At 40.5% G+C, this 26,325-nt stretch overlaps 2 protein-coding genes across 2 annotated transcripts; both read right to left on the bottom strand.

Moving 5' to 3' along the window:
• Positions 1-1,290: 1,290 nt before the first annotated feature.
• Positions 1,291-14,012, bottom strand: mettl1 (methyltransferase like 1). Its single transcript, XM_034586447.1, has 6 exons — positions 13,779-14,012; positions 13,306-13,433; positions 11,567-11,751; positions 6,248-6,361; positions 3,505-3,606; positions 1,291-1,966 (listed from the first exon to the last, which is right to left on the bottom strand). Exons 1-6 carry the CDS (start codon positions 13,856-13,858, stop codon positions 1,850-1,852), a joined length of 726 nt encoding a protein of 241 aa, XP_034442338.1. The 5' UTR covers positions 13,859-14,012; the 3' UTR covers positions 1,291-1,849.
• A 2,151-nt stretch (positions 14,013-16,163) lies between these two features.
• LOC117761991 (E3 ubiquitin-protein ligase MARCH9-like) lies at positions 16,164-25,687 on the bottom strand. Its single transcript, XM_034586397.1, has 4 exons — positions 24,450-25,687; positions 20,568-20,723; positions 18,186-18,378; positions 16,164-17,082 (listed from the first exon to the last, which is right to left on the bottom strand). The coding sequence occupies exons 1-4, from the start codon at positions 24,837-24,839 to the stop codon at positions 16,763-16,765; spliced, it is 1,059 nt and encodes a 352-aa protein (XP_034442288.1). The 5' UTR covers positions 24,840-25,687; the 3' UTR covers positions 16,164-16,762.
• Positions 25,688-26,325: the final 638 nt, after the last annotated feature.

Genomic DNA, 26,325 nt, shown 5'->3' with positions numbered 1-26,325 from the left:
TTAGTTTGTCCAGTTTGGGCCACTGTTAAAAAACATGGTGGTCTCTGTAGAGAGAAACCACTCCAGATATAAATATAAAGTATTTAAATATAAAGTGCTCATTCTAGGGTAAAGAACACAATTTGTACAATTTAGACGAAACACTAGTGAAAACAATACTAGGATTATTTTATATGAAATTTCTGCCAATAGATCCATTTCACAAATCTTACACACTGGACATTTAAGTACTTATTTTAAAGGGAATGGGTCCACTGATCCAATCAGAGCAGCCAGGGAACATTAGTCCCCACCTCCTGCAGCAGCAGCAGCACTGGGAAGAAACACTCAAATTGAAGGAATGTACTCTACTGAGATCCAGTCTACTTTCTGTATTTGATTGTGTTGTGTTGTATTGTATTTTCAGCATGCGTGTGGTCATTTTGTTGACGTTTGTTTTAATTTGCTTGTCTTTTGTTTATTTTGCATATGTTGCAGTGTGTTCAGCTCTTGCCCACCACACATTGTATATTCTTGTATCACTGAGAAAGTGTGCAGAAAAGATTGACTAAAAGCATGGATGGGGATTTGGTAAAATTATCTAAATGTTTCTGTCAAAAATGGCAAATAAAAAATAACCTGAGCAAAGAATAAAATAAAACGTTCCTTAAAATTAACAGTGTGACTTCTCATTTATCGGTGCTCCAATTACTCTCAATTTTCCAGAGTCTAGGTTTCTGTCATTAGGGCATGTGCGGTCCTGTTTGTGATCACCAGCCCCTGCAGCAGCAAAAAGGCGTCAAACCGGCACTGTCCCGTTTCTAAACTCCTGACAGACAAAATTACCAACCTGTAATATACAGCGAAAATCATAATCATGGCTTCAACTTCACAAAGATCCTCAGCAGACAGGATGAGCACATAACACCAGACATAATGTACCAGTCTTTAAGGGCATGTTCCATCTTGCAGCTACATCACTTGTTAAGTGTTAAGTGTTTTTAAGTGAGTGAATCTAACTACATTAGACTACATTACGTACAATTCAGTTATCTATTAACTATTTATTCCTTCAGGACGAGCAACAGCAAACTGGTTTAATCTTTAAACCAGGCAATGACTCAATAAGCAAAACATGTACTGTAGATCGTTGGCAAACTTCCATGTGTAACACATTTCATATTCAGCCACCAACACTGCTAATTAACATGAAGTTAAAGTTCCCTCCTCACATGGATATTTGAGTCATCTTCAGACTATTTTCAAATTAAAACAAAACACAGAGGTTCTGTTTTGTGAAGGTTGATTAGAAAACACTGTATTAAACCTAAACTTCTTTTCAAATCTAGGGCACGGACGCAACTTTAAAACAAGTGATCCAGGTTTTTGTGTGTGTCTTGTTTCGTGACAGGTCCCAAAATAACTGGAACACAAGAATACTTTGTCGTTTGTGTTCATTTACAAACAGTGTAAATGAACACTAAATTTGATTTACTAAGAATACTGAATTTGCAGTTTTACAGGAATTTAAAAAACAGCACCGTCAATTCATGCAAAAGAAATGAAAGAATGAATATTCTTTGGGGGAAAAAAAAGGGCAAAAGTTAAAAGAAGCTTCTGAAAAGAGCTTACAGGTCTTCTCTGAATACAGATCCTGTTTGAATGTGAATGAAGGACATAAATTATGTGACAAAAAAATCCTCCGTCAGGAAATGAAGCAAAAGTTCAACAAAAAAAGAAAGGGAAAAAAAAGTGTTCATCTGCATGGGAAACACCCCCCCACCTCCATTTCCACAGAGCGAGCAGTTCAGGTCTGAATGACTGTGTAAGACCATTACTCCAGTTCCCTGCACATCCAAAGTGTTTGGTCTTAGTTAAAATTCTCAATCCTCCGGAAAACAGCCAGGAAATTCTTCCCTCCGTTTCTCTGCACTTTCTTTCCTTCTTCTGTACATGTACCCAAACGACTGGTGATGACGTCCCCGACCTGCCAAGAGAACGGTTCTTAATGTTAATTTAACACATATACATTTAAAGATGCATTTAACTTTCTCAAACTTACTAAACATGGTGGTTTATTATTATTATTATACTTGAGAGCCAGCTAACCCTCATTTGGACCGTCAATCTCTTATTTATTTTAAACATTACTTTTAACTTTTTAAAGTTTAAATTTGTAAAAGCATGAACTGACAATGTGAGAACTCTGCTTACTCACTTTATTGAGAGTTTTATAAGGATGATACCACTCTCATACATGTAAAAAAGCCTAAAACATAATTAGCTAATCTTAAATTAAAGATTGAGGTTAAAACAGCACACCTCCCAATCTCTGAATCTGAGTTTCTGCACAAATATGGCTGATGATGGGGCTGATAGATATACTTGGATTGTTCTAAGACTAAGTCAGAACAACTGGAAGATGTCTGCTCCTCTATGGCCAAGGATTGTACCAAGTTAACATTTTTCATTCCATATTGATAGATGGATATTTAGATTATCATATTTTTTATTGTTTGAGGACTATTTTTTGCGCCCGAGTGAAGGTTGTGGTTTTAAATTGACAAACAGCAAAACATTTTACAAATCTGAGGTTGATCAATTATATGTTACACCTCCTCATTGTGCTTACACAATGCATAAGCATTATTAGCTCCACCAACAAGGTCATGTTTTCATTTCGTCTGTTTGTTAGTTAGAAGGAAAACCATGAATGGTGGTGGAAGGATGCAGTATGAGTCAAGAAAGAACCCATTACATTTTTTGGTGTGGATCTGAATAAATGGGCATATATGAGAATTTTGTTTCTCTTTCTCTGCAGTGTTTCCCACAGAATTGATTTAATCTATGGCAGGGCTGCATGTGAACACGCACAAACAAGATCTAACATGACGGAGAGAATTACATGCCACTGGCAGTTACATGCACAACTGCAAACTGAAACTATGAGGCCTGACTGTTTGCGTGGACAGTAGCAACTTTGTGGACGATAGCACGAGTGAGCCTGCTGCAAATAGTGCTGCACAGAGCTATACAATACAGCAGTGGGGCAAAACACCAAGTTAAAGATCTCTCATGTTATGAAAATTGTGGGTTCGATATGAAACTGTTTGGGTAAAATATATCGGACTACACAGTCTAGATAGTTAAAACACTACTTGATCATGGTGAGATAGGACATTAGCCCCTTCTTGTATCTACATGTATTTTACTTTTGTTATGTTGCTAATGATGAAAAGTATGATAATAATTGATGTTTTATCACCCAGCCCAAAGTTCTTCCCACATCTCTGACATTGTATGAAATAACTAGCTGCTGGTGTTATAGAGACATTTGTGACAGTGGTTTTAATCATATCATCTAATGTGCTGACTAAGAGAAGTGCAATTCCTAAAATGTCAGACTATTCCTTTCCGAAAAATTCAGATCATGACTTTGACCTCTTTTCTTCCAATAAGAAGATTAACAAATGTTGTGGTCATGACCTGTAAACAGAGCGATTGGAAAGCTCCACGTTAGCTTACCAGCTCTTCATCAGACATGCGTGTAAACAGTGGATGTTCGGTGAAGTGCTTCACCATCCAGAGGTGAACTTCCTCCACATCAGTGTTCGTGTACACCAAACCCTGACAAGCACACGAACACAGGGAGGTTAGTAACACACACACACACATCTGGGAATAAATAAGACAACAATGAGTTTAGACATGGATCAAGTTATCAATCACCAAATAAACTCATTGCACTGATAAAGTAAATTAGATACAAACTTTTTTTCATCTTAACATTTTCAACCATTAGCAGCTGCAGAGTGAGGAGAGCAATGGTCCGTGCCAAAAAGATAAAAATAACCTACAGACAGCACAGAGGTTAATCACCTGTGTCCCTGCAGTTTACTCTGCAGGCTGGACAGATAGCGTTACTAGAACAAGGATTTCTTAGAAAAAAATGCAATGGCACAGATTTCCACACTAGTGCATGTTGGCTCATATGGTCCCCCCCCCCCCTCCCTCCAGAGAAGACAGAATTAGCTTGTGCATCTGTGTGTTGTCTGCACAGATATGCACACATCGTTTACCATTTCTTTTGCATACTAGTGCAGTGGCCTGTTTGGAATGGGCTGTTTGTTTGGTCTGTGGTGATGCTGGTGGCAGCTTTCTTCCTGAAACTGTTAGTAAGTGACCTGCAGCAATTGAGCTGCAGCAAGTAATGACCAGCTGCTGGACTCAGCCCACCCAACACTGAAGCTGTACCAACGCTGCTGCACAAGAGCTGTTCAGTGAAGTTCGACTCAGAACGCAGAGCTGAGAATCAATTGTTACATGAGTCCCAGCATTGCTTCTACAAGTCCTCTGTTTATGCAAAGTGTATTAATATTGAAAACATATCTTGTTGCCCTAAATTCAACACTGCACTTCCTTGGGCCATTAACAATTCACACGCCAAGTATGAAGGCGATGAGTTGAACAGACAAACAGAATAAAGAATTTCACTCAGGTTCATTTTGATATGAAACTGTTTCAATAAATGAATATTTTGTGTAAAGCCTTCCCACCCACCAGTGCAGTTGGTGGCTGCATTCCTAAGCTGAAGGCCGTTGTAGAACACACAAGAAAGCATCACTGCACACACAGACACAGACACAAAAACGATAAAAACTAATTCACACACAAGCCCTCCATTGTTTCCCACCATCTCCATTAGTGCTCAAGTCGTATTCAAGCGTCCCTCTGCGGCTCCGACAGCTCTGACAGGCCGGAGCAGGGCGTGTACAGACATCAGCCAGCTGCAGGCCACGCCACCTGCTTAATATTACTCCAGTGAATTCATGGGTTTCTGCACACTGCAATCAACCGGTGAAATGCTGATGAGACTGTCACTTTTCTATTAAATCTACAAATTTAAACCCATTCTCTTTCATTGTGCTGAGGTAATGGTAAGATGGTATTGATTGAAGCTGAAGATGTTGAGAATCTGATTACATAATTGGAACTAAAGCATTTTAAAGCATGTTGATATTCTTTTATTTTGTCATCAAAAGACTTGATCCTACTTACAAGTAATGTCTGTGTAGCAGACGTCTAATACATCTTATTCCTCTGTGCCGTAGAGCGCCATTGTTGTCCACTGTTACACTGGGGGACTGCAGTTTGTTTGGAGAACTGCTGCCATTAATAGTCACTTGGGGACCTAATGTGCTTTGACAAGTCTATACTGACATTGGAGTTTTCCTCTATTCAACTTCAAATTAAAAATGATTTAGAGAAGAGGTTGTTCCATGTGTGACCTTGGCTGTATATAAGGCTCAAACTATTTTCACTATTAACTAACCTGTATATGCTTATTTGCAATTAAATATCAGGCATGCAATTTTTCAGAGGTGAGGTAACATCATCTAATTGCTTGTTTCATCCATTGACAACTCCAAACATTACACCAATATACGCAGAGTTAAATATAAGAGTTTTAAAAACCATTAGGAGTTAAATCTAAGACCTGAACCATGCACAAGAGCTACAAATGATTACCGGAGTCTCAGAATTACCGTACCATGATTATACCATGATCGAATATAAGCATATGAAGTAGACTAGTAGGGAACACTGGAAAATGCCACATAATCTCTCAAAGGCAGAGACATAGGTAGCCATAATCTTTCCTAAAGCCAAGTTGAGTGTCCGGAGATAAATTCTGACAAGGACTTTAAGGGATAGTTCACTAACAATTGGAAACTCACTTATTATCTACTCACCACTATGCCGATGAAGGGGTGAGTGAAGTGTTTGCGTCCACAAAACATTTTTGGAGTTTCAGGGGTAAACAGTGTGGCAGCCAAATCCAATCCAATTGTAAAAAAAGTAAATGGCGACCACTTCTTCAAAACGTTAAACGAACTATCCCTTTAACAGACTGTCGGTGTCATTGATAAACGACAACAAACAGACATTTCAAACAACATGCTGCCAAAATATTTCTCTTAGAAAAAAACTAATTTTCTAGCACAACGGAGGTGGCTTTTAATGAATATTAACGCAATTATGTGAATTTTAGGCAAAATTCGGATTATTTAATCTTAGACTTTTATTTGTACTTTTAAAGACCCTGCAGAAACCCTGATACATCAACCTTATATCTCAGAAGCTGAAACTACTCAATCTATAAAATGCATGCGTAATAAAGGACGTGAACAATTATCAAAGTTATAGAGTATTGTTGATTGAGTTCTATTTCAGCACTAGCTGCAGCGTGTCTTACTCATATACATACCCCGACTCTCAGTGTGTAGGCGTACTCTGCCAACAACGTGGGACTGATGATCCTCCACTTGTGCTTGGTCTTCTTAAAGTGAGGGTCAGGGAAGAGGAAGAACATCTTACTGAGCTGAAAGAAAGACAGACTTCTATCAATCTCTATTCATTACTACGTGTCCTTCGTACACACAAGATCCAAACGAAACCTTTTTATCGTCTTTGATACTGTGGCTCTACAATGTATAAATGTCTTCACTTAAATGTGGCCCTCATAATAATCTGTGGTTGGAGGTTGAGCAACGTGTAGTGTGAATGTGGAATTTTCCCACAAAGTTCCCACGGTCTTTGACAAGTGTCTTTCTGTCTGTCTGGCTGATACATTAAAAATCTTTCCAGTGACTTTTTATTATTTCATTATTATTAGAGATGTGGGAATAATCACTGGGGACTGCTGCAGCCTCAGGGGCCACATCAGTGCCGATGGAGGAACCTTAACACTTATTATTTTAGGTTTGCAAACCAAACTAAAAATAAGAAAAAGAAGGGGTCAAAAGACTATGTCAGATCTGTAGAATATGCAGTTTCAACACTGAGAAGGGACTGTATTTTTAGCATTAGTCTGGGTGGTCGACAGTTCTTCTGGCTGGTGACCAGGAAGTAACATTAAAGCTGCAGCTGGAAAAGTATTCATCTTTGGTATTTTATTATAAGTTAAGTAATGCAGTTTATGAATGTATGAAAGTGTAGCACCTTAATGCAAACTCAAGCCAGAGCCCTCTGCTCCTCTCAACTAATTCCAATCTTGGCATGATGGCAAGAGGCCATATCATTTTATTGTTTTAAACGGCGTATTAAAATGAAATAAATAAACGTATGTGTTTTAATATGAAACCTCCATAATTTGTACTCCATAAAAGTGTCAGTGTTACAGCCATTATTGTCCCGTGTTCATTTCTTAGTTTATTCTCTCCCAGGGCGTTTGAGGTGAATTTTTTTCAGTGTACCTAAATTAACCCTGGTACACTAAGTCCACTGTGTAATCTAATGCGCGTTTCCACAAGTCATAGATTACCGCAGCTAATTGGAACGGATAAATGTCGTCTTACACCACTCCATACTCAGCTGATGCGATGCTTTGCGTGTCAGTCAATGACTCCATTGTTGTGAAATCCTGGATTCATGGAACAATCCGTATAAATTAATTTAAACATGAGAAAAGTATAACTACAATAACTGTAGATGCAACAATCCCACTATAGTTTTACTACATTAATTCATTACTTTCTTTCAGTCCATCTGCTCCACATGCTACAAAGCTAACACACCTGTAGTCAGTAGTTCAGACCAAACAAGCACCTAAAGAAGTTCCACATTTTTCACCCGATGAAGTCCTTTGTTGTCTTGGTTGTGTTTTGGGTCACTGTCCTGCTGCGTGGTGAAGTTCCTCCTGATTAGTTTGGAGAGATTTCTCCGACAATTGGCGGACAAAAGGTGTCTATTTAAGAATTGACTCTGCTGCAGCCATCAAGGTTTTCTATTAACAATAGAGATTAGTGAGCACGTTCTGGAAGCAATTCCTGGCATTAACCGTTGTCTTAACGGATCCAATCAGAGGTAAACGGCTCTAAACTTAAACTAAATGGCAGTTCACACCTGCCATTAGAATAAGTCTCTGGTGACCACTCACTTCCCCACTGTACATGCAATCATTTCTGTTCATGAAGACCAAATATTGTTTTAAGCCAGACTATGACTAGGGATCCGTTGTGTTTTGGTGTGTGTGTGTGAGTGAGAGAGAGAGAGAAGGGCAAGGGGAAGCGGAGCAAATTAATGTGCTGTGCGCAGCTGATCAATGAAATTTTACTAATTTTTTACAAAAAAGAAAACTATAGAAAATCAATATGGTAGTCAATATATATATTGTGGAAAAGTGTAAAAGTATTTTCGGTTCATTATAAACTGCAGGTCAGAGTATGTCAGCTGAGTGGGTGGTCCCTCAATGGGGCCCAGTACAAATCCACGTTCACACTGCTAAAAGAAATGGTCAATTGTGTCTCAGACCACCTCAAAATGTGGTCTGAGTGATCAGATTTCAAATTCCCCCCTAATGCTTCCTGGGTCAGGCGAGAAGTGTGATAATAACAACAGCCTGACCAGGGCCACAGATGAGCTTGCATGTTTTGGACCATGAACAGATCCCTTCTTTCTCCACACTTTAACCTTTCTCAGTCACTTTGACCTTTTCATTCCAGAGATTTTACAGCTAATTTCGGGCACTTCTTAGTTAATTCCAATCTGGCCGTCTCATTCTTGCTGAAGATGAATGGTTTGCATCTTGTGGTCTATCCTTACATTTGTTTTCAAAGTCGTCTTTGAACAGTGGTTTGTATAACCTTCCCCCCCAGTCCTCTGGAGGTTGGTGGTGATGCCACTGGCTATTATTATTTTCATAATAACTGCTGTTGTTGTCCTTGGTCGACCAGTTCAACGTCTGTTGCTCAGTAAACTAGTAGTTCCTTTCTTTTTGCGTGAAATAACAGATTGTTGTATTGGTATTATTGTATTTGTGCAAGGGATCTGATTTTCCTTTTTTCCCTCTGCTTGAAAATGTGTTAAAAATCGAAAACTAAAATATCGAATTGTTTTCAGACCTTTTACTCCATCCTTGTAGAACCTTTAGATGTGATTTCAGCCTCGAGTAATCTTGAGTGTGGTGGAAAAAGCTTTGTACTCCTGGATTTTAAGGATTTTCTACCATTCCTCTCTGCAGATCGTCTCAAGCTCTATCAAGGTGGTTGGTGGACACCTCTTTTCAGGTCTTTCCAGAGATGACCGATTGGGTTCAAGTCAGGCGTGTGGTTGGGCCACTCAAGGAAATTCACAGATTTTCCCATTGTCTTGGTTTCCTCCAGTCATGACAATCAGAGTCCTGGCTTTTCCAAACCACTTCCGTTTAATTATTATGTTGACTCTTGGGAAAGAGTCACATCTATGCCCCAACACATCTATGCCCCAACACAGTTCATTCTCTGAGCTTGTCATGCAGTTTTTATGGTTTAAGCTCTGACAAGACCTTAAATAGACAGATGCCTTTCCAAAGCATGTCGAATCAATTGAATTTAGAAAAGGTTGACTTCAATTGCCGTGTAAAAACATCTAAAAGAAGATTAAGAGAAAATGGGAGGCACCTGAGCTAAATTAAATCGACCCATGTCAGTATAATTTAGTTAATGCCATGTGTGGGCTGCAGGCTGCTAGAATACACAATGTATGTGATGGACTTTACTACATGTTTTGACAGATTACTTGTGGTTCTGTTTTTAAAGCATTTACTCTAACCAAGCTTTTGAACATTTAGACCTCTCTGCCATTTCCACAAAGAGCAGGGTCTGTGTGTGTGTTATTGGGAGTAGAAGAAAAAGTAATCAAGCTAGTATATTGCCGCAGAACCATAATGTTGGAGCTTCTTGATTCAGGTTTGGGTCAGTCTTAAGTGGAACTCAATCTTTGTTCCAGCATTTTTTAGAAAAGAGCTGACCACCTTGAAAAGAACTGATCACGTCAGTTTGTCCAAATAGACTGAAACTTAAGTGACGTTGACTCAGAACGGTAAAAATTCTCAGGAACGTTTATAGAACTCGAGCAGATGGAAATTTTTTGATTTGCAACTCAATGACTTCATGTTGTATGTCGTCAGGCACATCACATTAAAAAGCTTTATAAATAAATCTTTTGTTTACTATTCATGTCCCGAAACCACTCACTAAATGCCTACAGGGGTTTTGCTAGCTCACCAGCACTTTATTGGGATGTCATACCAGGCTTTTGTTCTTGCAGATTATCAAAATGCACAGTATTACCCCTTTGCAGTTGCACTTGCCACAGCACGCATAGCTGGCAAAGACAACAATTCCTGTCTCATATCAAGCTCGGAAGTAATCCCACATAGAAATTGCTAGTTGGGTGGTATTTATCATATTTGTTTTTTCATCACAGGCCAGAGAGAAAAACTTGAAATTTCTTGTGGTGTCCTACAGTGTTTTTGTTTAAATATTTGTGCCATATCAATTATCTCCTTTGACATGTTCGAGCAGCTCTGCAGCAGAAACACTGCTGCTTCACAGATTCTAGAGGAGGTTTTAGCTTCTTTGCTATTAGAACACTTACCACAAAACTTGCCTGCACAACAGACTGCGGTCTTGTGAGAGCTACTTGTTTTGCGCAACCAAACTCTGACAATGACCATTAAATCTATCCAGGTGTATTTGTCCTCTTCCAGTTTAGCTTGTTTTGAGCTGTAATGATGCTTTGGCCTTTTTCATCACTTAGTAAGCGTGACATTCCAGATCTACACGTGACAGCTACGTGTGTGTGTCTCAATCACCCTGACTGTGACCTGACAAGCCAACAGCCGGAAGGGACCACCCTGTAGGACACATTAGTCTACCAGATTGTTATTTCCTTTTATCAAAGAAAAGAAAATGAAAAGCAATCTTTGGTTTACTCAGTGTAAAAAGGCCCCTGATGTTACAATAACATGGTGTGTTTATAGAGGCTGTTTATAAATGTATCTGTATGTGGAGTGGTGCACTAAACCGTGTTCTGCTCAACGAGGCTCTCCAACACTTCCCTAAATTAACCAGAATGAGTCGAGTATCAGACCTGACTATCAGTGGGCAGGAATCTTCACAACCAAATACAGAAATCAGTAACTTAATGTCTTGTAGGATCTATACAAGCTCTGGATAGATTTCTAGTTTCCCTATAGTCTTACAGATGAAGTCAGCTGTGTATTTCTTACATTAAATGTTCACAGTCTGTTAGTATTTATACCACCATGGTCACCAAGAATCATTCATTCTGATTGGATGGTAGGTGGATTAACTTTAAGTGACTGGACAGGCAGGTGCTGTAAATTAATGTGGCAATATTAAACTATAGGTAGAGGTAGAGTTTGGAGCCAATGTAACTTGTGCAAAATAAAAAAAAGTTTAAAAGCTTAGTTTGTTCTTTCTAATACAAAATTTAAAAATGCTAAATGGAACAATTTGTTACTGAGATAATAAAGCAAACAGAAGGCTCATGAATCAAATCAATTATATTTAGATGATGTATTAACTAAAACTGTTTTCATATATGACTTAGTTCAAAGTAAAACTACTAAGAGCAGTGACTGGCTGTATTTGTCAAACTGTAAACCTCTCATGAAGGTTTCTAATGATTTGATGGATCGTAATAATTCCTGTGATCTCAAGATCATTGCAAATCTCCTGCCCCAGCAGCCAATCAGGATAATCTTTTCCTGTCAGCAGCAAACACACGGATGCAGACCTACCTGTCCTTTAGTGAAGAAGTTGGGCAGATACTTCATTGCATTGCTGCGAAGGCAGGCGATGTTCTGGTAGCTCCCAGGTTCAGCTGCACGTAGTGATTTGATACGATCCTGAACATAATCCGAAACTTTGACCCGGATCTCCAGGCCCAGGATGAGATTCTCTGGGAAAAGTGGAGATAACTCCACTGAGAGAAAGTAAAACGTGGACAAGAGAAACAGAACCATGAGACACGAATGAAGTGGATGGTCCTGTTCAGACCTGGTATTAACATCCGTCCTGAGAGAACTGATAACAAGTGGACATCTCGAAGTTTGTCTGTCCTGTGACCACATGTGATCAGATCTTACTTTACCATTTAAAACATGACTTCACAGCAGGTATTTCGATGGATTATGACCACTTTTTAAATTGGGTCGATTTAAATGTGCATGCATGCTGTGAAACTAAACCTATGTTTAAAGACTTCTTAAATCTTATAAATTCCTTTAATCTCACCCAGTCGGTGTCTGGACCCACACATGGAAAGGGGCACACACTAGACCTTGTGTTATCTCATGGCCTATACGCTCATAAATTCAATCTGTGATACATATATATCAGATCATCTGCCTGTTTTATTCACAATTACAGTCCCTTGCTCTGTGGTCAAGCCTTCTCTTCCTGCACGCCGCCGCCGTATAACTAACACTTAAACTCGGTTGCAGTTTTTAAAGACTGTGCTCTATAACTTGGAGGGAAGTGATGTTCTCAGTGCTGATGAGCTTATCTCTCTTTTTAACTCAACCTACATATGCACTAAAGCACTTTACGAACCATGGTTAAACGACTCTACCCCGCGCTCTCAGACGTGCGTGTCGGCAAGCTGAGAGAAGGTGGAAAAGAACAGACTCCAAGTGTCATGAAGTCCTACAGAGCCATCTATCTGATTATCAGAAAGCTGTAAAATCTGCAAAAACTGAGTTTATATCTAACTTGGTCTCCAATAACTATCACAGGCCTCAGTTTTTTATTTTTTTTTAAATGTTTAATACTCTCACTAACCCCCATAATCCTACTACTATTCTACCTACACTTGTCCTCTGGGATTTTTTTCTTAAATTCTTTGTTGAGAAAATGACTGCATCTTTAACCCCCCCCCCATATCCCTCCTATGCGCTCAGCTGTCTTGGATCAGTTTGAGCCCATATCAATCTCCTCCCTATCCGAGGTGGTCCACCATCTGCGGCCCACAAATTGCCCCTCAGATAGCATCCCCGCTCGTCTTCTTAAGGACGTCTTTGACACTGTTGGCCCATGTATTCTGTCACTGATAAACACCTGTCGTCTCTCTGGTTGTGTCCCAGCTGCCTTTAAACATGCTGTCGTGCAGCCCTTGCTCAAGAAAGAAAATCTTGATCCCTCTGTTCTCACCCAGCTGCAAACATTTCTAATCAACAATAATGTGTATGAAAAGTTCCAGTCTGGTTTCACGTCGCATCATAGCCCTGAAACAGCTCTTTTAAGAGTTTTTAACGATCTGATTTTAGCTGTTGACTCAGGAGACTCTGCCGTCCTGGGGCTCTTAGACCTGACGGCTGCTTTTGACACTTGAGAAGCACTTTGTTCAACCAAGTTGTTTTAAATGTGCTATATGAATAAAATGACATTGACAATGGCAACACACTTAGGTGCATTTAGACCAGTATTCAGATCACAAATCAGGTCTGAAGAGGATCGGAGAGATCAGTGACATATCTACCTAATAGACCTCCATATCCACATCCAATGTCCGCAAACTCCACTCGGGGGGTCTCTTTCTCAGGCTGGTCTCCAGTGAGGACGTGTGGATACAGCGTGGACCAGTCCATTTCCTCTGGACACACAGGACTGAGGAGGACAGAGGAGAAAACAGTCAAGAAACACAAACAGTCCCCATGACATCTTTTTACAGAGCTTTCTGAAGAAACGGGGGTTTGGAAAGAGAAATGTATAATGTAGCTGTATTATAAGAGAGTGAAGTTAGGAAGGGGTAAAAGCTTCTAATACATATAAAAGCTGTTAAAACCTTCTGAGGATGTTTGTGTTGTTGACATTTCTTCTACATTTATAAATACACCGCAGGAACTGACAGAGGGTCAAACAAACACTGTGGAGTGTGTATCGACTGTATAGAGAAGATGTACACACAGTCTGAGTGTTAGTATTGAAGTGAGACACGTGGACGTCACTCACTAGTCAAACGTGTGATGAGCCATGGGGTTAGAATGGGCTCGCTGTCTGTAGAACCTCTTCTGAGGCATTGACGAACTCATGTTGGAGGCACACGATTCAAACTCCACTCACGACAATATTCACCCAGTCACCTAAATGGGAAACAACCGCAGGGACGTGTTTCCACACTAGTTTACTTTCCTGCATGGGAGGAGGTCGCGGCGTGATGTCGTCATCAGTTAGCGTCTTCTCCGGGAGTTGCCAGGTTTGGTCCATCCACCTCTCTGGTTCGTTTATTGCGCAGAGGTGGACGATTGTTCATGCAGATCATTAAGTAAATGAGTGTGATACCACTGATGTAAATGGACACAATTACAAAGTTTTACTCATGTAAAGTTTCTGAAAAGTATCAGGAAATGTTCTGAAAGTTTCAAAAATCAAAGTAGAATAGTAGTAGTAGTAGTATTAGCAGTGTTATTGGTAGTCTTATCGGTCAATATCTCCATTAGCACATATTTCCTTACAGTGACAGCTATCTATCTATCTATCTATCTATCTATCTATCTATCTATCTATCTATTTATCTATCTATCTATCTATCTATCGATCTATCTGTCTGTCTGTCTGTCTGTCTGTCTGTCTGTCTATCTATCTATCTATCTATCTATCTGTCTGTCTATCTATCTATCAAAATATCATTCAGCATTTAGGCGATCTATCAGCAGAGATGGAATATAATATACACAATCGTGTTTTCATGAGCGTACAATCATCTGAAAGTAAGAATTATTGAGATTTTGTTTTTGCCTCAGAATGTCCCTTTCATATTTTTCATTCTTCACCAATGAGACTATTTTCAGCAGTTCAGATTCATGTGCATTCACACATAAAATAATATAAATGATACAAATACAATCGTTTATGTATCAATATTCCTATTAAAAAGACAACCATCACACACATTGCACAAAACATTACACACAGATAAATAATTGCACTTGGGGGTGTTAGGCAGAAGGTATTGCACAGTTTATAATGGTTACACATTATAAGTAATAATGTAAATTGCAGTATTGTGAAAACTATTTACATCGGGGGTGTGTCCTTTTTCACAGAGTCTGCCATGTTGCAAAGCCATGTTTCTACAGTATTTTATGTTTTACAGTAGTTTCTTCTATACTTAGAGGGGTGGACGATATACAGTTGTAATATGCAATATTCTTCATCGTGACACTTATTCCTACAGACTGAACCTTTAGATGCATGATATGCATTTTCAGCATTATGGACACCTCACTGTATAAATTATTCAAATGATTCCCTTACTTAAAAATTCTAACAACTTAATTTTTTCTTCGGAACAAGGAGATGCGTTGCTCTTTTCTCAAATTAGTATTCTGTAATGCATTAAGTATTAGCTGACATAAAAACAGCCGGGGTGTCAGAGTGCTTTTGATGGATTAGCCCGTCTAACTACAGCCCCGGTGTTGGCGTATCGGGACCACAACAAGCCATTTATCTTGGATACTGTTGCAAGTGATGAGGAGATGTGACAGTGTTGTCTCAGGAGGACGGGGGAGGGGGGGGGGGGGGGGGGGGGGGACTGTGTGAGCTGCTGCGAACGCCAGCAGGGCCCTCACAAAACAAGAATCCAAATATCATAGCAGGAGGATGTGAGCCACTTCAGGCAATGATGCAGCACTTCTGTCCTTCTTGTTGCCTGGACAAAATGGATGTGAACCTAAAGTGACCAATTAGCAAATGTGGCCCAGGAATCATAAAGCAAATGTGGGCATTTTTTGGCAAACATGCAGTGCTCTGGGTAAGGAGTAACCTTGTAAACCTAGAGTGAACCACGTGTTAAACGCTGAATATGGCCCAAATAACACAAAACAAACATTTGGCCCCTTTGGTTGAAATGCAATAATCAGGCAATCTGGCAAACAGGAGCGTACTGCCTAAGTACCATCATTCCACGCGGTATTTGGGCTGAATGTGGGCCAAAACTATTTTGCTATGTGATATTAAGAAAACTCTTAAACACTATTTATTAGGTTAAAAGTTTATTTTGAGAACTAACCATAGCTCCATTATTCCCAGGATTAAAGAACAATAGTTTCAGTTTGAGAATAAAACTTTGATTTGATTTTACTGGAGACAATCCCAGATGAGATTGGGCAAGAGACGGGTTCCGCCCTGGACAGATCGCTAGGGTAACTCAGGGCCAAAATGACAACAATAATGTGGAGACACAAACATTGACACCCCTACAGGCAATTGTCTAGATGAGATACAGGAGTAAATTTTAACATATTTTTGATTTTATCATTAAGTTCCATTTCCTCTATGTCTCTAGCTTGGAGTGAGATTTTAAAAAATCAGACAATATAGAACACAAAGGTTTGAAAACAACACAGTCTTTATTACAAAACATGAAATGTACTTTCAGGTTGTATTTCAACCAACTGTGTAACTTAAAAGTTAAAAGTTATACCAGGTTTTTGAATGTCTGATCCGTCAGTGCAGCTTCAACTGAAAACAGATCAAATCTAGATCATGACGGGCCCTCAGGAAAAAGTGGAATAAATTATGAGTAGCCGCGGCCATTGTTGTGGGCATCGCACAATCATGTTCACCATCAAATTCTCTGTTGTAGTTCATGTTGAATCCAAATCAAACAAAACCAAACAAAAGCAGTTAAAAGACTTAGTGTCACATTGGTCAAGGTGGTAAAAGGGGTTAATAGCTTTAAGAATCAAAGCTTTTTCTTTTCTATTTTTCCTGTTTTAAAAGTTTTAAAAGAAAAATGTCAACATTCTCCCATTGCTCAAACCTCAGAAATATTGTTTTCTAATTGTCCTCTTTGAGCTCAGGGAGACTAGTTAACGGCAGTGTTTATGTGGAAGATTAGGATTTTTTCTTTTTATCAAATCCCAATCATCACTCTCATCTCCTCCTTTACCATCAAACCACATTGGTCTGTATATACAGTTTATATCCCAGCCTCATACAGTGGTCACTCTCATGACCACCTCATGGTTGGCACGGCGCAGGCTGTTGGGTCTTAACTGGCTGAGGATGTGCAAAATGGTGTAGCCACAGTGGTGGTGGAGAATAGTCCTGACATGGCGATTCGTCCTCCGTCTGCTGTCTGTGACGGTGTGAGCAGAGTTCCTCTCGACGCGACCCGCGCCTTTACTGCCAGAGCTGAACAGGTCACCTAAGTCCTTGGCTTTCTCATAGTTCAGCACTTTCCACTGCTGGTTCACCGCCTGCCAGCGCTTAAAGATTCGGTAAACAGACGACCCTTCATGGATTATAAGGCCTGGGCATAAAGGACAAAGGGTGGGGGGTGAGCGTGCAGGTTCAGGGGCAAGAAACAGGGTTACATATAGACAAACACTTGTTTGTTCATTGAGTATCAGGCAGTATTAACATGTACGGAAGGTGCAGGGGTGATAAGGACTATAAGGGCTCACAAATAAAAAGATTAAATATACAGATTTGTTCGAAATAGATGATAATCTCTTCACAGGAATAAACACAAGCCAGAGACAGAATGCAATACACATGTTCATACAAAACAAATGTCATGTGTTTCATTAATGTCCATGCACTATGAATAAGAAAACATGCATATGTGTCTAAGCCAAAATGGTAACGTTTAAGTGTACAGGATCTAAATCTCCTTCTAATCTCATAGGAAGTTTCCTGCCCCATTTAAACCTAAATAACGGCTGCTGAGGAGGTTTTGTTTTAATCTATGTTTGTTTGTGTGTTAGCAGGAAAACTACTGGACGGATTACCAGGACACTTGGTGAAAGGATGTGGTGTGGGTCAGGAAAGAATCCATAAAATTTGAGTGCGGATACAGATCAGGGGGTGGATCCAGGAATTTGTTTTTCACTATGTGTGACATTGAGAGATAGGGCATTTTGCAACATTTGCGTTGATTTCTCACAGAATTATTTAAGGTTCTTGATGAAAACAATCATGTTTAGGGTTTTGATCTTCATGAGTGTGTGTATTTTGGTCCAAATAAAAGTGAATCTAGTGAATTTAAATGTGGTTTTGTCAGGGAACTGTTGGACCTTGGCGGAGGTATGAGCTCTACTGAGTGTCATTCTAGTTTACTTATTCATTTATTAATCATAATACATGTTTACATGTACACTCACTTGCTGTGGACTGAATGAAATACTCTCCAGTTGCAGTTAATTTGAATTAATTGCCTGGGTGTATAAACTCTGTGCCTGTGCTCTTTACAATAACAACCAAATTATACATCACTTACCTGTAGGCATGTAGGGCATTTAATGCGTTACAGAGTTACCACCATATTTGTGAAGGGTGTTCATATTTCAATCACCGGGGAAATAACATAACGTGGCAGCGACAGTATCAGCAGTACAGTGCAATTTGTCTTACCTATACAAACAATGTCCATGAAGCCGTACATGCCGTAGCATATCTGAAAGAGCAGGTCCTGCCGCTGCCACTTGGCCGAGGGGCTGAGAGAGGACCACACCAACCAGGAGATACTCGCGATGAGGAACAAGGAGCCCAGGATGATGGCTGCGATCTGCACCTTCTCGATGACAGTCAGAGAGATGGACTGCCACTGGAAACGGACACAGAACAATGGACCGAGGCCAAGCATCGTACATGAAAATTAAAAAAATTCTTATTGACTATATGAGACAATAGATCTGTTTCTCTCTGACTAGATCTTTGCACTGTTTTGCATACATGTAACCTTCCTCTGATATCCCTTTGCTTCCTAGTAAACATGTTTCCTTCAGGAGTTTCACATGCAATGACAGTGTTTGGGTTCAAGATCAAACTTTTCAATAATTATTGTCAGAGATATCATTATTTCTTTTAAGTCTAAATACAGACTTTTGCACAAGAGTGAAGTTTGTTGTTTTAACTCTTTATGATCAGAGAATGACAAACACTTGATACAAAACAAAGCAGTTTTGTGTTAGGCATCATATCGATATGAATATATATAGATCCTTGGTTATATTGCTATTTATGAAAATTATATCGCTATAATTATTGATATTGTTTCATTTCCAGGGCTATAACACATCTAAAAGAACTTGCAACAAATAGTTCATTCGTCAAACAGCAACAAATAGATCTTAGATCAGAGTGGAACTAAGGCTCAAGCATTGAAGTGCATGAAAGGCTGTGCATGAAGCATAATATTTAACTGAATGAATGTATAGTGCATCAAAAACAAGTGATGCTATCTCACTGTTGTGTTTTCATTCATGTTTCATTAACAAAGACAGTGACTGTGGCTCATCTATTCGGGACCTAATCCATTTACTGTATAAGGCTGATGGTTCACACCCTGGCTCCCACATGTCAACACATTAAATTTCATTGCTATAGATGTATAGTAAAAACTGATTTTCGAACTCCCTCCGGCAGTTTGGTGTCACTATTGGTTTGGAAGTCATTCATCACGTGAAACGGCTGCTTACATCTTGTGTGAGAGTAAATTCTTTATTGCCTTGATCCATTCCGAGCAGATCACTACACCTCTCAAGTGATGTAACTACAAGGCTATGTCTTTCAATAAGACAATAAATGTCTCATTGAGCCTCTGCTTATCAGAGATTTTACAATGGTAATAAAAAACTCTCTGAAAACTCTGAAAATCTAATAATCAGTTAGCACACACACATCCTCAGTGATTTCTTCCATTTATTAGCTTTTGGAAAGAGGTAGATCAAGTGTTTTATTCTCCATATTTAAACTACACTAAGCTGTAGGAAAGGTGCTGTACAAATAAAGCTGGATTGATTGATTAATTGATATCTGACTTGTGTTTTTGCTGTAAAATGCAGACATCCTCCAGCAGGAAGCAGAGCAACTGAGGGAGCAAGTGTTTCATGTGATAATGTCTCTGTTCCAACATCATCTGTCTGTGAGTCATCTGTCCATGTGCCGCACACTCTGGTGGAATCACATGCCAACTCTTTGAGACGACTGCAGTGTCTCATTCTTGGCACCTTCCATTAACTCGTCACTACTTTCTTCTCCCCCATGTAATAGCTCCTTTATCTGCAGACAGATAACATTTAAATGTGCTTTCTGCAGACAATGAGTGCAAGATCAGTTCAGAAAATGAAGCTGGGGTGGTGGAAGTGTAAACACCGCTCAGCCTCTGCTGTTTGCCATCACAGTCACCTTATGATCAATGACCCTGATGTGATGATGGTGTTCTGCCAGTCAGCCACTGAAATCTGGCAACATAATGTATGTGCAGGGCGTTCAGCCATGTAACCTGTCAGTCTAATGTCAAGGACTTTATCCGTTAGCTACTTTTAGCGTGAAGGCCTATACCTCTCGTAGGCAGCTTCAGACAATGATGCAGCTCTTCTGTCCATCTTGTGGCCTGGACTAAATGGATGTGAGCCTATAGTTGATGTGACCAAATACCCAGAACCTTTTTTGGAAAACGTGCAGTGCTCTAGACAAGGTGTAATCTGGATGTGAACCTAAAGTGACCCATGTGGTTGATGGTGAATCATAGTGGTGAATATGGCCCAAATAGCTCAAAACTCATTCAGGGCCACCTTTGGCACCTTTGGTTGACATGCGGTACTTCTATGGCTTACGTGTGGCCCAGATCTGGGAAACAGGTGCAGACCGCCCTTGTTCCATCGTTCTGAGTGGGATGTGGGCCAAATCTGGGCCAAATCTGGGCCAAAAGAATTTTGCTATGTGGGCTGGTTGATGATTCTCCTCAGAGAGCAGCTCGGGTAGATACACACACGCTGAGTGACTTCATACCTGCAGTGGGTTTTTGGTGCTGATGGCCAGGACCTGGTACTTGGAGTAGCACAGCTCACAGCTCCAGGAGCCTCTCTCACTGATCCATCGAATAAGGCAGGACTGGTGGGTACAACGCACTGAGCCATTACAGCGACATGGGCTCAACAGCTCCCCCTGCAGGACACAAACAGCAGCTGCATGAGACACACAGGCTACACATCCAGGCTGTTGCTACTGAATCTGCCTGTGATGAGATTTGATTTATCATGAATCAGAACTAGGAACCCCCCCCGACACTGTTGCTGTCAGATTTTATCTACTGGAGATATTTATTGTTTGATGGGAATAAGGGTTTGGGTATTGGGTGTTGTTTGTGTCATGAAGCTGGCAAGGGATTCAAAAAGACATGTTGGAGCAAGTACAGACAGATACAATCAATGTGAAACTATGCTGTATGTATCCAAATGGAATAATGAGTGTTGGTTAATGACTGTAATACACGGGCAGTTGTCTTTGTTTTTCCTCGTTTTTGTTGTTAAACCCTCACATTTTGGGTATAGATGAGCAAGAGACTAGTATATTTGTTTGCAATCCTGTCTCCAGAATTGAGTTGAGAAACAGTGAAATGAATGTGACATTAAATAAATAATAATAAAATAAATATTACAAATGATTACAAACTGCAAATGATGATAGTTGGGTATGTCACAAAATGTAACTAGAATGGCACTCAGTAGAGCACATACCTCCGCCAAGGCCCAACAGTCCCCGAATGAAATCACATTTAAATGAGGCAATCAGTGAGGAAAAAAATAACCTCCTATTTTTCAACGTTAAAGAAAGCTAAATAAAATTCCTGGATTCGCTTGCTGATTGAGATTTAATAGGTTATTTCCTGACCCCTTCCACCAAGTTTCATGTCCATCTGTTCAGTAGTTCTGCATAATCCTTCTGTAAAACAAAACTCTGAACAAAGATAACCGAGGTGGTGACATTCATTTCCAACTTTTTTATTAACCTCAGATTTCTGAGATTGTGCAGATTTTATTAGTTTTATAAGGTTTATTGGAATTTGTCAATTGTGTCACAGAATGAACTCTGTTTCTCTTTCTCTTTCTAATTTGGTGGTGTCCTGCTTGGTGCAGAGATATGGGAACTTATGACTCTTCCACTTTCTCTGCCATTCATCACTGCATCACTCACTTCCTGCGCAGCTAACCTCACAGTGTTTATATCAGTGGTGTACACAGACGTAGGATTCTGTGTCTCATATTGTTAACATATCTATATCCCCATCTTCTGTTTGGCCTCATCACTCCAACACTTGCAAACCTCCCTGTCTTGTTCTTACCCGGCTTCACTTTCATTCTGTCTTTCGTTGAACATCGTTTGTCTTTCCCGAGAAGTTACTTTACAAAAGCTGCCATGGTGGTCAATCCAGGTCTATCACGTTGTTGTTGATGTGCTGCTGATTAATCTCACGCTACTGGCTGATTATAGTCGCCACGTTAACACATCTGTTACTTTCATTTTGAAGTGTAGTAATGATGAACCCTGTAAACTTAATGAACTTATCCACACGACTGAGGCTCACAGGTCACGCAATTGTGAAGCTTCTAGAGGATTGCTCTAATGTGGTGGTGGCCCAGTGCTGTGGGGCCAACCAGGCCCTTACAATAGTCCATTTAAATGCCATGACATGTCTGAACATATCTGCCAGTCATCCCAGTTAAATTCCATCATGGCAGCAATAAAGATAAAGAGGCTTTTTTTTCGTGATGGGAAATTGTCAGAACATGACAGTGAATTCATCATGCTCAGTCACCAGATCTCAGTCCAGGTGAACATTTTTGGGAGCAACGATCATCGGCTCCAAACTTACAGGCAGAAAATACTGGAGGCAACACAGGATGCAAGGCACCTCATCATTGTGACAAGCATCACGTGAAATGAATGTATAGATTTGTGCTGACTTGAAAGGAACATTTTAATATAGATGTGTTCAGTGGGCATCATCTAAATGCATCAAACAATGTCTTTATGTAAAAAGATTTATTCAAAAGATGAATCCAAATTTGAAACAATGAGAGTATAAGGTAAACTGTGATATGTGTGACTATGTGAGCACCTTCATCTGGAAACACTTTTCCTCACATGTCACTTTTCTGCAGCCTCAAAAGAAATCACAGGACATCTGGTGCAGGTTTTTGTTGTCAGTACAACGCTTCCCGAGGCTTCTCGGACTGACAACGCCCCTGTACGTCTCAATTTATTTTCTGTCTGACTCTAGGTGATGTGCCCGTTCTTTAATCAGACGGGTATCTGGAGGGGAAATAAACCCCCAAAAAACTTTCTGAGACCTCGAGCGAAGTCTGTCTCTTCAAGGTTGGTTTCATCCGGCAGATTTGACGCACTCAGACCTCCATGCCTTTAATGACGTAAACAATTCCAACAAATAACCGTCCAATCTGCTCTCCTTCAGCTGTATTTGTGGCCTAAAGGTTTGATCCCTGCTACCCAAGTTATTTATCCCTATGGGAATAAAAAAGCAACTGCTAAAAATGGTCTTTTAAGTCGAGGAATCTTTCTGTAAAACCTTTCTTCGTCTTTTTTTGAATGGCTTAATTTTGTGCATCACACCCTGAATAGGAATTCACTTGTTCACATAATAAACACACACTGCTCCTCCTGCTTCTCTCCACCCTTTACATCATAACTCATGCCCCTTGTCTGCCCACATGCTATTTTCAGATCCCCGGTGATAGATTAATACCTTTTTTAGTCACATTCATTCTGAATTTTTAATTTATGTCGGATCAGCCTCCACGCTGCACTTACAGATCTGAGACTGTTTGCTATTGATGTATCGTGACTCATTGTGAGTTTTCAACAACCAAATTTGTTTGCACAGCTAAATAGCCTGAAGGGATTCACACGCTGGATTCACACGATGAAGATGAGTTCGGTTGTGATGAGAACTGTTCGACCCGCACTGTGAAAACAGTTGTAAAATGTCTCTTGAGGCTGTGGAGGAGCTTTTTTTTCAAGTGTGAGAGAAAATCGTCAGATGATGTCACAGTGGTGTCATCTGGGTTATGTCAGCTAATTTAAAAGAACAGAAAGATGCTGCATGACACACACACCAGGTAGGGAGACGCTCACAAAATGGTGACATTGAGTTGCGTTATACTGCAAATGTATGATCCAGTGTTTTTTGATAACTTCACCAAATGGTCATCTCATCTTCTGCTACTTCAGATTTTAATGATTCCTTTTCATTCATAAGTTTCCCAAGTGTCTGACTAAATTAATGGAATACACTTTTAATGCTGAAACACACAAAAAGCTGCTTTTAGATATAATTACATTTTGTTCCCATAAATGGATAACAAAGACACTTGTTTGTCGACTTGAATAATACTTCAATTCGTAATACACAAATTATTATTATTTTTTTATTGAATTCATCAATTGGTCAATATAACTAATTTAAGGTACGTCAATTGACAAAATTTAAGTTGAACAAATGTTGTTTTTTCTGTTTCTCCAACAATTTTCTTATTTCATCGCAAACACTTCCATCTAAATGTCCTGTGCCTTCCTCCGTGTGTTACATGTTATTTGTTTTAAGATCTTTATAAAGTTATTTTGGATTCTGAGGCACTCCTGTGGAACCTGTATAAAGATGTGAACTTGTCTGTGTGACCTGCTTTGCTCTTCCTTTATCTTCACACCACGTGTTCTATAGCCTTTTGTTCTGCCGAGGTGCCCATGAGCAAAAACCAACACCTTGAAGGGTTTCAGGGGGACACAGGGAACCTTACACACCTCAACATTTCCCAACTGAGACCCTGATCCCAGTGTTAAAGCTACAATCACATCTCAATGACTGAACTTTACCTTATCTGCCCCCTGGAAGCAGATCCGGCACTGCGGTGAGTTCGTCTCGCTCTCTGAGGGACTTGGCAGGGAGGCAGCATCCAGGCCTCCTCCTTCTCCTCCTTCTCCTCCTCCCTGGGGCTTGTCTCCTTCTTCTTTATCCTCCAACGCCAGGCTGCAGGGCCGGGGGTCAGAGCCATAATATTCCTCCTCGTCGTCCCGGTGGGAGCAGCTGAGCGGTGGCCAGCCACAGTCTCCTATAGGCAGCCCCCTCATCCTGGTGTGCGGCTGTGGGTCTGTGCCTGTGTCGGTCCTGATGCTGCTGCTGCTGCTGCTGCTGCTGGATCCAGAGCGCATCAGTAGCAACACTTTGAGTTCATTGAAAAACAGCCGGATCCGATACTTGAACATTCTTCAGCAGCAGCTTTGACTACACAGGACAACAACAACAGCAGCCTGCAGCTTCACAGCTCCCTCGTGCACCATCATCACTGTTACTATTATTATTATTATTATTATTGGTGCTGCTTTAATTGTTATTATTGCATTTTAACCATCCGCAGCTCACATCCTATTGAACAAAAACACAGATCTCGGTCAAAAAAGCGTGCGAAAGACATGATAGGCTGGATCAGCCCACAGCTCTTTGCATATCCTGTTGTTATAGCAAGTGCACTGAAATCCAGCCAATGGGGACGAGCCATTTTTCATGGCCAGACGCGGTTTCTCCCCAGATTCAATGGAGGCTGAGAGCAGCATCGTTAGTCAGAGGAGTCCAGCAGCATCCTCTCATGCCTGCTTATCTTCAGTCCGGTGGCTTGTCATAAATACCGAGGTGGAAACATGTCCTCTTGGCGATTTAGATAAGCAGGAGCTGTCCAGGGTGCACGTGCACCTTGATGTTTGCTGTCTCTTCTTCCTCGTCTTCAGTCGGAGAAGGTGGGGGTATTAAATCCTATTAACACGTGACTCAAATCCGATTTCCATTTGGGTTGCTAATTTCCCTACCGAGGAGATGGACCCGCATGGAGGTGACAGGCGAGCATCCTTTGTTGTCTCGCGGTGGCATCACTTCACCACTGTCTCCTCTTGTCTCCTCTTCTTCGCCGGAGCCTCTTTTTTTTGTTGTTTTTACCCCCCGGCTACATCCAGCAAGATTCCACCCCCCCACTCCTCCTCCTCCTCCTCACCTCAGGCAGTCACAAAGTTACAATCCGGCGATGTGAAAAAATACAAAAAGCAATCTGATGAACAAAGAGAGAGCGAGAGCGAGAGAGAGAGAGAGAGAGAGAGTGAGAGAGAGAGAGAGAGAGAGAGAGAGAGAGAGAGAGAGAGAGAGAGAGAGAGAGAGAGGGAGAGAGCCTAGTCAAGTTCTCTGCTTTCCATCCATCTCTGCATGCGCCACAAATCAGGAGGAGCGAGAGAGAGGAGCTGGATGCCAGATATGGATTACTGCAAACTGCAAAAGATAAAAACAACAAAGAGCCGACAGCAGCAGCAGGAGACTGCAACTGTCCCTTCCGGGGGCTGTCAAAGACAAGCGCTCATCATCATCCTCATCATCCTCATCATTCTCATCATCATCATCATCATCATCATCATCATCATCATCATCATCAACATCATCGAATCCTTCAAGAATCAGGACCTAGATGTTAAAACTTGGTTTCAGAGGCTACAGGGGCAAGGGAATAAATCAACCGTTTTATTTGCATAGTCGATATTCACTTATCATCAATCATCTGCCTGTAACCCTCAACAAGAATAAGGAAAAAACACCAACACACAAATTCACAGGGGGAAAAAGCACCTAAACTTCAGAGAGAGCCACATGTGACGGATCCCTCTCCCAGGGCGGAGGCAGAAGTGCAAAGGATGCCACATGTAGCAGAGCATG

Source organism: Hippoglossus hippoglossus, chromosome 5 (genome assembly GCF_009819705.1).
Source record: "Hippoglossus hippoglossus isolate fHipHip1 chromosome 5, fHipHip1.pri, whole genome shotgun sequence".
Taxonomy (NCBI): Eukaryota; Metazoa; Chordata; class Actinopteri; order Pleuronectiformes; family Pleuronectidae; genus Hippoglossus; species Hippoglossus hippoglossus.
This window is presented reverse-complemented; position numbering and strand designations above follow the sequence as displayed.

What these genes read in the sequence shown, in the direction of transcription:
- mettl1 (XM_034586447.1), bottom strand. Translation starts at nt 13,858, where the DNA reads ATGAGTTCGTCAATGCCTCAGAAGAGGTTCTACAGACAGCGAGCCCAT. An exon ending in GCTCATCACACGTTTGACTA is followed by an intron (nt 13,434 to 13,778) that starts GTGAGTGACGTC and finishes TGTCCTCCTCAG; the next exon opens with TCCTGTGTGTCCAGAGGAAA. An exon ending in GCATGTCTGATGAAGAGCTG is followed by an intron (nt 1,967 to 3,504) that starts GTAAGCTAACGT and finishes TTCTCTTGGCAG; the next exon opens with GTCGGGGACGTCATCACCAG.
- LOC117761991 (XM_034586397.1), bottom strand. Translation starts at nt 24,839, where the DNA reads ATGTTCAAGTATCGGATCCGGCTGTTTTTCAATGAACTCAAAGTGTTG. An exon ending in GCTTCCAGGGGGCAGATAAG is followed by an intron (nt 20,724 to 24,449) that starts GTAAAGTTCAGT and finishes TGTGTCCTGCAG; the next exon opens with GGGGAGCTGTTGAGCCCATG. An exon ending in CATGGACATTGTTTGTATAG is followed by an intron (nt 17,083 to 18,185) that starts GTAAGACAAATT and finishes CTTTATGCCCAG; the next exon opens with GCCTTATAATCCATGAAGGG.